At 34.1% G+C, this 13,316-nt stretch overlaps 1 protein-coding gene across 1 annotated transcript; it reads right to left on the reverse strand.

The window, feature by feature from the left end:
- Positions 2,133-13,043, reverse strand: LOC18594652 (translation initiation factor IF-2, chloroplastic). The gene is made up of 12 exons (XM_018124931.1): positions 11,435-13,043; positions 11,271-11,303; positions 10,878-10,991; positions 10,528-10,677; positions 10,295-10,393; positions 10,141-10,203; positions 9,511-9,666; positions 9,322-9,387; positions 6,663-6,899; positions 5,620-5,895; positions 4,775-4,963; positions 2,133-2,829 (listed from the first exon to the last, which is right to left on the reverse strand). Exons 1-12 carry the CDS (start codon positions 12,905-12,907, stop codon positions 2,668-2,670), a joined length of 3,018 nt encoding a protein of 1,005 aa, XP_017980420.1. The 5' UTR covers positions 12,908-13,043; the 3' UTR covers positions 2,133-2,667.

Genomic DNA, 13,316 nt, shown 5'->3' on the forward strand with positions numbered 1-13,316 from the left:
AACAAAACTTAAAATAAAATAAAAATAAAAATTAATTCAAATAAATAAATAAAAATGGTGACTATAATCACGTTACATTGTGACCTCACGTCACCTTAGGGTTTGAGTGATATAATTTTATTATTTTTATCGAATTTAAAAAGATTTTCAAAATAATTATTTAAAAATATTTAAATAAAATTAAAATAGTATTTTACTATTAATTTAAACAAATAAATATATGTATCATTTATACACATTTAAATACGATTAATTAAACATGCGAATCATGTTTGACACAAATATGTTTAATTTCATGTCTATCATGTCGTGTCTAAAATTGTGACATCTAATCAAGAGGATGTCTCAATTAAGCGTACCTGCAATGAAGCTTAAAACATCAAAAGTGTGATAAAAAATACCAAAGTAACAAATCCGAGAAACAGAAATGTAACTTAGTTTGAAAAACAAAATGATTATTTTGACAAACAAAATCATGAAAAGTTGAAATTTGCACAAACTTGGAAGCCAGTGTGCGGAGGTTTGATTGATTGAGTAGAAAAAGTGCTCAATGAGCTTAAAAATACATAAAACAACTAAGCGTCTTTGGTTAAACGGATTTGAAACAAGGGAAATGTGAGAAGCCAAGGGCTTGAAACTGAGCATTGTACTGTTGAATTAAGTTGTTTTAGTGACCTTTCTTCATAATCATACATAAATATAAGCAATGTGCCAACGATAATTCCCTTTGTTTTTGGTATCAACCATTTCCTACAATTTTGACTAAAGTTAACAACTTCCTCCTAGGTTTCAGCAATACTCCCAAGCTAGCAATGGCTCTTTCTTCCCAGGCTCATGTGCCTTATTGACTTAGTCCTTCCTTGCTGGTAAGAACAGAATCTACCAACGAGACTTCCATGTATCTATCTTTACAATTAGAGTCCCACTTTTATCTGGACTCTTTGGATCCGTTTGTTTTGTAATAAAATATTTTTCAAAAAATATTTTCAGAACTTATACTTGTTTGACAGAAGAAAAAATAATTTCAGATATAAACCATTTTATAAGTCAACGAGTTTAACTATGAAAAATGTCTTACGCCCTTGAAAGGCATAAGATATTTTTCAGAGAATAACAAAAATACTTCTATACTAAGTTTATGAGTATAAGTTTGATAAATATTAATATTTAAATTAAAATATTTAAAAATAAAAAATCAATATTTAACTTTAAAATAATTAATTTAAAATATTAATATTTAAATTATACAACACTATTAAAATTTTTAAAAAAAATTATTTTAATGAAGCCATTCAATACAATTAAATTTTTTATGTATAAATGGAATAAATCTTATTAATAATTATAATAAAAAATATTTCAATGATCATTATTTGATGAATACACATTTATAATAGGTTTAAATCTTACTAATAATTATAATAAAAAATATTTCAATAATTGTTATTTAATGAATACTTATTTATAAATATAAGTTTTGGATATCTTATACAATTGATGAATATTTATATTTTTATAGTTATGATAAAAAAGTGAAAAGATGAAAAATCTTTAAAAAATTAGAATTTATTTTCATTACAGATTTGTGGTTAAATGCTTTGCGAAATATCATTTTTGATTTTATCCATTTTCATTTCGATTCTTAATTTTGATCCTAAATTAGTAAAAATCAAATATCAATATTGTTTTGTACTCAACTCCTATTTATTACTTTAACACCTAAATAACTTCACCATGATGAAAAATATTTTTCATAAAATAATACTTACACAAAAAATTTTTCTTTCAGCAAGTTATTTTCTGATTACCAAACAGACCTTTCATTTGCAACCTTGTTGCCACTTGTTCCATTCAAACACCACAAATCTTTAAACTTTTGAACTCGTTGGGTGCAACCAGTATCTAATGTTATATTTTTATATCAATATTATTTATTATTAGTTGAAATAAGAATCTACGTTTTTTTTTTTTAAATAAGAAACCTACTTCCGTTAGGTTGATGGTATTGCTATTGAATATGCTAGTTTTAGAATAAATTTAATCACTTAAAATAAAATAATATTGTATTATTTCGATATTATATATAACCCGTTGCACAGGGAAAAAGAGATACATTCCACAACTCAAACAGCTCGAGAGAAAGATCAGTGCTGTGCCTCTGAACATTTTATTTTCCTGGTTACCAAACAAAGCGAAATCTTTCCTTTTAGACCTAAAAACCTAAGTTCAGACTCAACAGATTTCACATACCCAGACCTACAGCTTGAGAAATGTATGCCATCCTGCCAGCACATTTGCAAAACGCTATCCCACATTTTCCAACTATATTCCTTTGCCCTCTTTGGGTAAACGTTACAAGGTATTTTCTACATTGAATCTTGTGGAATGTAACTGTCCAGTCTTTACAAAAGCAAGCTGGAGCCAGATGTTAATATATACAGCAAAAAAAGGTTACAACAAAGGCAAAATCTGCAAGCCCAGATCCTCAACATGCCGCACTTGATAATAGATTGCAGTATGGGGAAAACTCTAATATGATGCACGTTAAGCAATGCCCAAAGCAGCAGCAGAGACACTGCATTGTGGTATATGCGCCTGTCATAAAAAATGTTGATTCCATGAAGAAAAGCCAATAAGCCAATTTTGTAGCCCTGTGCACTTCTACAACTACAACTCAATTCCTACTCCTTTCAGTGCAGCTGCCATCGAAGCAGATGCCTCTTCCAGGGTCCGCTTCTTTTGAACCGTGTTGAAGGCTTCAAGAATATCTCCTTCCTGCCATTCATCGTAGTCGTCCATTCCCATACCGCACTCCAACCCTGCATTTACCTGTCCAGAAGAGAGATATATGTAGTGCATCCATTGTGGACGAAAAAATGAAATTATTGACCGAGGCAGCTAACTAGAAAGCAAGTACTATTCCAGCATATTTCCCTAAATATCTTCAGGATCAACACTAGAAATATTCATCAAATCATAGGCCTAATATCTCTCAAAAAAGCATCTCACAACATGATCTACAAGTATGACACCAGAATTCAACTTTCCCAAACATTAAGGCTTTGCATGGTAGGCTGGATAGAAAATGGAAAGATGGAAATTTAGGGGACAAAAGTGGAAAGTAGAAAAACAAATGTTTCCTTTGCATTGGTGCTTGGTAAGAATGAGGGGAAAATGGATGTAAATAATAATTTTCTTTCCATCCATTGCTTGGTAGAGTTAAAAAATGAAAAAAAAGAAAGAGAAAATTATATTATTTTACTATTATACTCTTTGTAAGTTAAGATAAAAAAGTAAATATGATGGACAATCTTGTAAATATGTAACATTTAACTCGCACCTCTCCCATTTTCTTTCCTCTAATCTTTCTAATTTGGAATGATTTGTTTTTGTGAATAAAGATGGAAAATGGTAATCTCTCCTGTTTTCTTTCCTCTCACTTTTTTTCTCTTAATAAGCAATAGCGAAAATCATTGTCTCTCCACTTTTCAACCCACCCCCTTCCATCCTCCCAATTTTCCACTCTACCAAGCAAAGCCTAAACCTTCTGTAAGGCAAAAACCTCCCATAAACATATCTCAACATGAAGGAAAGGATTAACAAAACAAAGGTGAAGGCAACGCCACTGGATCTACATTAGATAAATAGGACAGAGAATACAAAGGAGTAGTGACAAGTGAAAAACTAAAAGGAAAAGATGTGCTATAATCGAATATTCATGAAGGCCTCATATTTACATCAAGCTCCAAGGTGCCCACATATTAGCTGTTTCAACCAAATAATAAAGTTCAAACTCAAGTCTTTATCTTTCTATTAATTACCTCTCTTCACATCAAATTGCTGCACACATGATCTATGTTCCCCAGACAAATTATAGAAAATGGAAGGACAAAAGAAACCAAGATGAGATGCCGAAGGTAGGGAAAAAGATATCATCAGATTGTTAAACTTTCATATATTTGGAAGGATTTTATTGGAATAAAAGCAAATGGACCAAAAGAAGCTACAATCAGATGCATCTGGTGTTGCCAAAACATATCATAATCACAAACTACATCAACATCCCTAGGAATCACAAAATAAGTACCATCAAAGTAATTTAAAGTAAAAACAAGCTCTATTTAGCCGAAAGATTAAACATTAATAATTTCCAACTATTATGGAAAATACAGTTATAAACAAAATAGGTTGAAATAATTGTCAATCATATCATTCATTATCCAAGATAGAAAAAGCGCCCAAAATGAAATGCCTAACCAAACATAATTCAATTCACCTTACGACTTCTTGAAATCTTTTTTTATGCTTTTTTATTTGGTCTAGAAAAAACCCCAAAAGTGCTCATGAAGGCAAGACAATTACAACCACATAAGCAACCAAACATGTAGATAATTTTGTGAGTACTAACTTTCTAATCATTCAAAATTTCATCTGATAATATATATCAAATATATATTAAGCTCCGATCTATTTATTCAACAAAGTGTAACTACTGCTTGCAGTTCTCTTTATGTGCAATTATGATCAGCTTATTATTACTTGTTTCTTTCATCTATATGTCACCCTACTAGGTAGAATATCAAACCCATCAAATCCTCCCAAGCACAATTATTACATGATATACCAAAAAAATTATCTGTCATCTCAATTTAAAACACATCAGCAGAAACATATGAGCAAAGAAAGCATGCATCAAAATGTCATGTTAAAGGGGAGGGTTGGGGGTGGGCAATGCGAACAAAGAAAGAAGCAGTACTGGCAATTAACATTATACCTCTTTCACAAGTTCCTTAACCCGTCGCAGTGAATCAAGAACACCGACATGGACTGTGCGATCATTTCGAATGACACGAATGCCACAACCTTTCACTACCTTTCCTTCTGTTACCATACATCCAGCAACACGACCACTACCACTGCTGAAAACAGCCCGAACCTCTGCAGAGCCAATTGGTACTTGCTCCTATCAACACAGAAGCAGTAACTGTCAACTTGTAATCTTTGATGAGAAAATTGTAACATACTGCAGCAAAAGCAAGCACATGATGCAAGAATCCAAAGCCTTAAACCTATAAGTTCCAAGCTTACAACAGCAGCACTGTTTAAAGCAGTGTACTAGAGACTACACAAGAACAGTGTCAAAGGAACAAAAATATCAAAAAATGAAGGTGAGAAAGAGAGGAATCAATGTCTCTGCTTCCTTTAGAAGTAGAAGAGAATGGTCAAGGTAATTGACGGAAAACATGACTACCAAGAATTGAAGAAATGTAGCCATAGATAGAAGTACAATATAAATGTAACTGATTCAGGAAATTAGAATCAAAGGCTCCTTCAAAGAAATTAAGAACAGATGGAACCCATGATGGGACTATGTTATGGAAGGGATAAAAGGGTTTCCCTCCATTCCCCTCTATTTTCATTTTCAGCTCTCCCAAACAAGGGCAAGGTCCATTCCTTCCCCCCTTCCCTCTTCATTCTTCCTATTCCCATCAATCCAGACAGTGTATTAGTCAACTCATGAACCAAATGGGATATCAAACAGCTTGATCTACTCAGTCCATCTCACATGGCATCTACAACCCTGAAATCAAAATTCAATTATTTAAACATTAAACTAACCTCTACAGGCTCTAGGAGTCCTTCCATTGCATTCCTCACATCATCAATAAGTTCATAGATGACTCTGTAAAGCCGAATCTCAACACCTTTATTTTCTGCATAGCTCTTGACAGAACCAGGTGCCTTCACATTAAATCCCAAGATAAGGGCTTTGCTAGCAACCGCAAGATCAACATCACTGGAGCTTACATCTCCCATTGCTTCCAAGAGAAACTTCAAAGTGACAGTATCTTGCGGGAGCACCTGCAATGCTTGTCTGGCAGCCTCTATTGATCCCTAGTTGTGGAAAACAAATACAGTTAAGCAATTATAGCATTCACTGGAGATAGAAAGTGGAATACTGCAGCACAAGCACAGCACAAGCACAGCACGATTATAATGTTTGAGGATGTTCAATTGTTTGCACGGAATCAACACAGCAGCACAAGCACCAAGCAGCCTACTAATATGTTAGAAATGGATACCAAGATGCAATCTGGGTAGTTTCTCTTACAAAGATAAGTTTGAAGAGCCAAAGACAAGTTTTCTTTATTTTTTCAAACAAAGATTAGTTTCTTACATAAAAAAGATAAGTTAATTAACTAAATTTTAATGTTTGGAGCATATAACTAAATCCTCCAATCAACTGTTTCCAATCACTATCGTCAGTTTTTGAGGATAAATACAGGGAAACAACCTTTATTTTGGCTCCATATCAGTCTTCATGCTATTCACATGCACCCAATCTGTCTCATCAATATTGGTCAACTCTCACACACAATATTTCCAATTCACACAGATGGCTTATGATGCTATTTATTCCTTGCATAAAATTTTGATATAACTATTGCACATGCCAAGAGCACTTTTTCATTCTTTTCCCCCTTTTACCTAAAATACGATGAGATATGACCAGTAATCTTGTAGCAGCAGCATCAAGTATTCAATAGAAAGGCCAAGTCATCCATATGCACTTCAAATTTCATTACAACTCAAATTATCAAATGTTATGAATGAGATAGCCTTGCATGTTGTTTTTCTTTGTGTAAATCTGATGTGCATACCTGTAAATCAACCTTCAAGATAATATTCAGCTGGTGCAAGTCTAACCCAGAAAGCTTTCCAGCTGACGCTGCAGAAGCTAAAGAAGAAAGTGTGACCTTTCCATCCCCAGCCTTGGCTGACATACGTTTATTTCGCAACAACTCTGCACAAGCCTCTGCCTTTTGACGTGCAACATCAAGGGAAGCAACAACCTCAAATTCATCACCAGCAATCAGAACATTATTCAAACCTATGACCTGAGACATACACACCAGATTTCTTAGGAGAAGTTCTAAACCTAGAGTAACACTAAAAATTGGACAGAACAAAGCCAGTGTATGGAAACCAAGCATCGGACACAGAGATTCAACAGAATTCTAAAACTTGATCTTGGTTTAGTTTCAAAATATGTTGGTCACATATACATTCTGCATGTTGTTGGGTTCAGAAAAAACCACTTCATGGAAACTCAACACCACATACTTGTGCATGACATCTTCTTTTACATATTTTCTTTTCCCTTTCTTTTTCCTCTTTTATGCATGGGGCTCCATGATGATTGAAAAGAATTAACCAAACTAGCTGAAAAAGTTAACAGAAATGACCGAAATTTTGCTTTAACCAATTAACTGATTTAGTTCAGTTAACCAAAATTTTAAGGTTAACTATCTTTTTTATTAGATTTTTAATTTCCAATACTAAATTAAACAAAAAGTGTATATTGTGTTGAGTTATTTGTAGTTTCCCCCCTTTCATTTCTTTATTATTTTTTTTATTCCTCAATTATTAATCTCAAAATTTTTCAAAAAGAAATAGTAATAGGAGTAGATTATAAAGTGGACAATAAGTATCAATCAACTTATTTATCAATAACAAAAGAAGATAGAGAAAATGTAAAAGAGACACAAAAGAAACTATTCGGGTGATTTAATTAATTAATAGTCTCTACATAGTCTACCCTAAAATAAAAATACAAAATATAAAAGGTGATAATTGAATTTTTAGAACTTGATTTATAATTTTCATTAACACTTTAACTAGAACATGTCTATTATACAAGTACAAATTACTTAACAAGTTTTTTTTTTTTCATTATTATCCATTCTAGTTTGTGTTTAAGATGTTAGTATTTTATTTGGTATCAAGCTCAATAAGATATTTTAGATTTTCAAATGATTTAATTCTTTATTTAATCTAATTTAAAGTTCCCTCAGAGTTTATATTCCCATAATTATCTTTGCTACGTTTTTTTACTTTAAATTACATATTGACTAAAGCTATATCTCACAATCTCTTTTATATTTTTTTCAAGATACTTAAGTAAAAAACATTTATCAAATATTTCAATTACATGATCAATGCAAGGGGTTATGAGTTAAGAGTTACTTGTAGTTAAGGGCTAATTATAGGAAGATTATCTTAAAATTTTGATTAATTAAACATAATAAAAAGTTTACTCCTTTATTGCAAACTTTACTTTGACTTAATTATAAAGGGTAGGGTAGCAATTCAAACAAAACAAATTGTCTTAGCTTCGTTGTGGGTTCAATTCCCGCCACTAGCATTTTTTTTTTTGTCATTTAAAGTTCGGTTAATTTAGTTAGCCAAAAAATAAATTCAAAATTGAAACCAACCAAATTAACCAAACTTTTTAACTGAATTAACTAATTAACTAAATAAACCAAACAAATCAGTTAATTCAATTTTAACAGAATTGTGCTCACCGTTACTTATCATATACACAAAATACATGCATAAAGAAAGTACATTTTACCTAGATCTAGTGGAAGTATCATGCTTCTTACAAAACAACAGATAGCCAATGTGCTCAATAAATAATGTAATTTTAACTAGTTTCTTTAAAAAGCTTCTTCAATATATTATAGCTGGTGTCTGCAAATGAATACAGGAAATGAAAGAGAAGCTACAAAAAAGTTTTAAGTTAGAAGGCCCATAATAATTAGACTACATATATAGTTTTTCTAAAGGCTTGTGAGGGTCAGTGCAGTGTGCAGGGAAGGCGTTAGGAGATTTCCCACCTTCACCCCGTAGATAGTCAAGAAAATTTAGGACTATGGAATCTAGGCAGCACAATTAAAGATTCACTTTAAAATTTTAAAATGTGTGTGTGTGTGTGTCACTAATTTCCCTACGAGGTCCACAAAGAAATCAAGATTCATGTTGAAATGCTAACTGTTTTACAAAGAGAACAACAAACAGTTCAATGTCTATGCTAAACTTAGACCGACAGGTTTATTAGTATGTCTCAAGCCTCTAATCAAAAATATTTAACAATAACCTTAACAAGTGTCAAAATAATAATTGTTAGATAGCAAAACCTAACAATTTTTAATTCATTAACAAGATAATTTCAGAAAATAATAGTCAAGATAATTTAAGAGTATGGAATCTGAGCAGCAAAATGAACAGCAAAATTAGAGATTCACTTTCAAAATTTTAAGTGTGTGTGTCACTAATTTCCCTACAAGGGCCACAAAGATATCAAGCTGCATGTCAATTTGTTAACTATTTTGCAAGGAGTCCATAAAACAGTTCAATGTCTGTGCTCAACTTAGACTGACAGGCTTATTAGTAATTCTCAAGCCTCTAATAAAAAGTACAGTTAAAGATGGGAAGACAGATAGCTAAATAAGAAGGGAAACATAACAATTTGCTAACCTGCACGGGTATGGACGGTCCAGCCTCATCAACGCGGTTTCCACTATCATCAAATAAAGCACGCACCTGACCATGGACATAGTGGAACAAACCCTCAGAGATAGATGCACAAAATTAAGCATTTATACAATATAGTAGGCAGCAAATTTTCATATTAGAAGAATCTAGAGTTTGACTCTATTTACCAACCTTTCCAAAGGCTTCTCCACAAACAACTACATCCCCTCTTTTAAGGGTTCCATTCTGCACAATAAAAGTAGCTACTGGTCCCTTAGATTTATGAAGACCTGCCTCAATAACAGTGCCTTTTGCATTCCGATCAGGATTAGCCTTTAACTCTTGTAACTGAAACAATCAGGCTGAAGATCATATTGCAAGTAACAATACGCAAAACAGATATATCTTCATAGCTAGACACAAAAAAACTCATATACTATTGAAATATTTCACCAAAGATAGATCACTACTTAGACCTAAAATCATATTGAATTTTTTAGGCATTAGTGAAATGTGTGTTTCTTGAAATGCTTTACCAGTAAAGTGCCTAATGACATGATTAATTGGTCCAGTTAGAAGAATTCAAATAAAGGTTATTCCTTGATAGATATATGTCTTGAGTTGGTATTTTAAGAAGGAAAATAAACTACATAGCAAATTCAAAATGATTTGAAAACTTAGAAAGACAAGAAAAAGGAACCAAGGCTCTACTGCGTATTTTGACAGCCAAAACCGGTGACAAGCAAGATTATATATTTGCTTTGTACAGGAAGAATTTCAAAGCAAAATAGTCAAGATGCAGGAAAGTCAAATATTACTCACCTCAGCAACAAGCATAACAGTCTCCAATAGATCATCTATATTCTGCCCCTTGAGAGCACTGATCTGTAATTGGAGATGCCAAAATATAAGCATTCACAAAGCACATGAATCAACATAGACGTGCAAATATGATATATCACTAAAGAATAAAAACCTGAACCATAGGGATGTCACCACCCCAGTCTTCTGGCATCAGACCAATTGAAGAAAGCTCTTGCATGACTCTTTCAGGGTTAGCTCCATCTTTATCTATCTGTTATAGAGGAATGGATAATATTATCTGCATCTGTATGCCAACACTTAAACATTGCCAACCACCAGAGTTTTCCCTTAGCATAGATTTGCTTTCCAATTGTCAGAAAAGAAAATGACTTGCAGTTAACAAACCTTATTTATAGCAATGACAATTGGTACTCCAGCTGCTTTGGCATGAGCTATGGCCTCATTTGTTTGAGGGCGGATCCCATCATCAGCAGCCACCACAATGACCACAATGTCTGTCACCCGTGCTCCACGAGCCCTCATTGCCCCAAAAGCCTACACTAACGGATATAATAGATATCATCTAAGGGCAACACAATGCAAGCAAGTTACAGTTTAGAATTGACTCTATAACAGCATTCATGTAAGAAGTTAGTAGCTGCTGAAGCATCTAACAACAAACTGAAAAGGGATGCAAAAGCTATTCCTAGTTGACAAAGAACTTTAAAGTTGAAAGTTCCTAGTGAATATTTTACCTCATGTCCAGGAGTATCAAGAAAAACACATGGTTGTGACTTGCCATCAATTGGTACTACAACCTTATATGCTCCAATTCCTTGTGTTATACCACCTGCTTCAGAGGCAGCCACCTGTAAATATCCAGCAGTCAGGCTTCAATTTGATATCGCACATGTTTTGCTAGTTAGTCACTGCAAATAGCTTTGAGGATCAATTAACTTAATTATCAATAATTTTTGTGCAGACAATCATACTATCACAAGTACACCACCTTGAAATTATTTTTTTTTAAAAAAAAGGAAATAAAAGTTCAACTAGAACAAGTAAATCCTATGATCTGAAAGTTTCTATTTATTTCAAATGCCAAAAAAATTCAAAAGGAGTATTAGTTTGATCAATATTCCACACACCTTGCTCTTTCGAATAACATCCAGAAGAGTTGTCTGCCAAGCATATATCACCAAAATACACATTAGTAAGGTCTAGTGTTTAACATATGTTTCTTTCATCTTCTTATATTCAAATTGGAATAAAAGAACAGGAGAAATTCTACATGCAAAAGATTACATCTAACCTTCCCATGGTCAACATGACCCATTATGGTAAGAACAGGAGGTCTGTCTTGTAGCTTGTCTAGGTCGCCCTCATCGAGAATTTCCTTCTTTTTTGCCATTTCTTCTACCTTAACAGGGTCAGCATCTATGACTTCTACCTCATACTCATTACAAACCATCTTTACCATGTCTTTGTCCAAAGTTTGCACTCCATCTGGCTTAATTCCCTTGGAGTACAGATATCCAAGAATTTCCCCTTCACTAATTGCCAAATTATATGCTAACTCCTCTATCAACATGCCTTTTTCTCCAACCTCCAAAATTTCTACTTTAACAGGCGCTGCCTCTTTGGCAGCCTGGAGTCTGGCTGCCTTCCGTCTAGCTTTACTCCATTTCCTCCCTTTCCTTGCAGTGGCAGCACCAGGTATTGACACGTTTAGTTCTGATGCCTCCTCATCTGGAATTTCAAGATCATCATTAACAACACGCCTCCTTGGACCTCCAGCGGAAACATTTTTCTTATGATAATCATCCTTGAACTTTCCAGAAGCAGGGCCCTTCCCTGGCTTTGTAGGGGCTAATACAGCTTGAGCAATGAGAGGGTCAACCACAGGTTTCTTCGATGCAAATTTATCAATCAAAATAGGTTTTCTTTCTTTACTCTTCTCATCCAAATCAGCCTCATTGACAACTTCTGACTTTCTAGCTGCCCCAACATCTTTCAAAATAATCGGCTTCTTCACCGAAGGTGGAGGTGCTACTGATGGCTTAGCTTGTAGCTTAGGTTGAGGTCTTAAAGGTGGCTGTGGAGGTCTTAAAGGCGCACCAACACTTTCACCTTGGGACTCCACCTTCCCCTCTCCTCCTCCAGCTCCTCCTCCTATATTATTATTGTTATTATTACTAACCTTAGGAGACTCTTTAACAACCTTTTGCAAAGTTCCAACACTATCCCCTTTCCTCCACACACTCTTCAAAGTCTTAATCTTTTTACCACCAGCTCCACCACTCGCTTTTGCTTTATTTACAGTAACATTAGCATTAACATTTACATTTGAAGTCTCCAACTTTTCAGCTTTCTCCAATACTTCACCCAATGACTCAATTACTTTACTCCTCTCATTTTCTTCTTCCTCCTCATCCTCACGCTCACTCTCTTCACCGTCCCAAGACAAACCCTTTTCGTTTTTCACCCCTTGGGGCTTTAAAACCGGCTTGGGGGCAGGTTTAAGGACAATATCAGAATCACTATCTTTATAAGAAGAAGAGGAAGCACTGTTTGCCTCAGCAACAAAATCGGTGGCTGCCACAGAGTATTTACATTTACATTTCCTACTGAAACTCCTTCTAGACAATGAAACTCTTCTAATACAAGAATAATACGATGATGAAATTGGGTCAGAGCAATAATTAATGAAAGTAGCATTAAGGGTTCCCAAATTAACAAGGGAAGCTAAAGAAGACGAAGGCATTGTTCCTACCAGTATGACCATTGCATGCTAAATCGGTTTCATCTGAATTTAGAGAAAACGGAAAAAGAAGAAGAAACCCAGAGCAGCATAAGCTTACCTCTTTCTTTCTTTGTTTTTCCAGGGCACTTGGGCAAAATGATAAAATTGTGAGGTGGTGCTTAGGGGTGACGGGCAAAGCTAAAGACTGGGGCCAGGGAGTCTGGACATATTTGTGGGTAATCACATGTGTGGCTCATTCTCCGCCTGTCGATTTTTCCATCTCTATTTTCCCTTGGTTTTGTGATAAGGCTACGCCGGGCTTTCATTTTCCTTTGTTAAATTTCTAGTATTGTCCTTGCCTCACAAGTCACAATGAAAAGTGGCAACATAGTCTTATTCCAACATTCTCACCTCTCATTTGTTCTTTTAATTGATCATCAATTATGTCATT

The sequence above is a fragment of the Theobroma cacao genome, chromosome 7 (genome assembly GCF_000208745.1).
Source record: "Theobroma cacao cultivar B97-61/B2 chromosome 7, Criollo_cocoa_genome_V2, whole genome shotgun sequence".
NCBI lineage: Eukaryota > Viridiplantae > Streptophyta > Magnoliopsida > Malvales > Malvaceae > Theobroma > Theobroma cacao.

Coding starts and splice junctions, on each gene's coding strand:
- LOC18594652 (XM_018124931.1), bottom strand. CDS start 12,907: ATGGTCATACTGGTAGGAACAATGCCTTCGTCTTCTTTAGCTTCCCTT. Junction 11,304..11,434: donor GTCATGTTGACCATGGGAAG/GTTAGATGTAAT, acceptor TATGCTTGGCAG/ACAACTCTTCTGGATGTTAT. Junction 10,678..10,877: donor TTGATACTCCTGGACATGAG/GTAAAATATTCA, acceptor CCGTTAGTGTAG/GCTTTTGGGGCAATGAGGGC.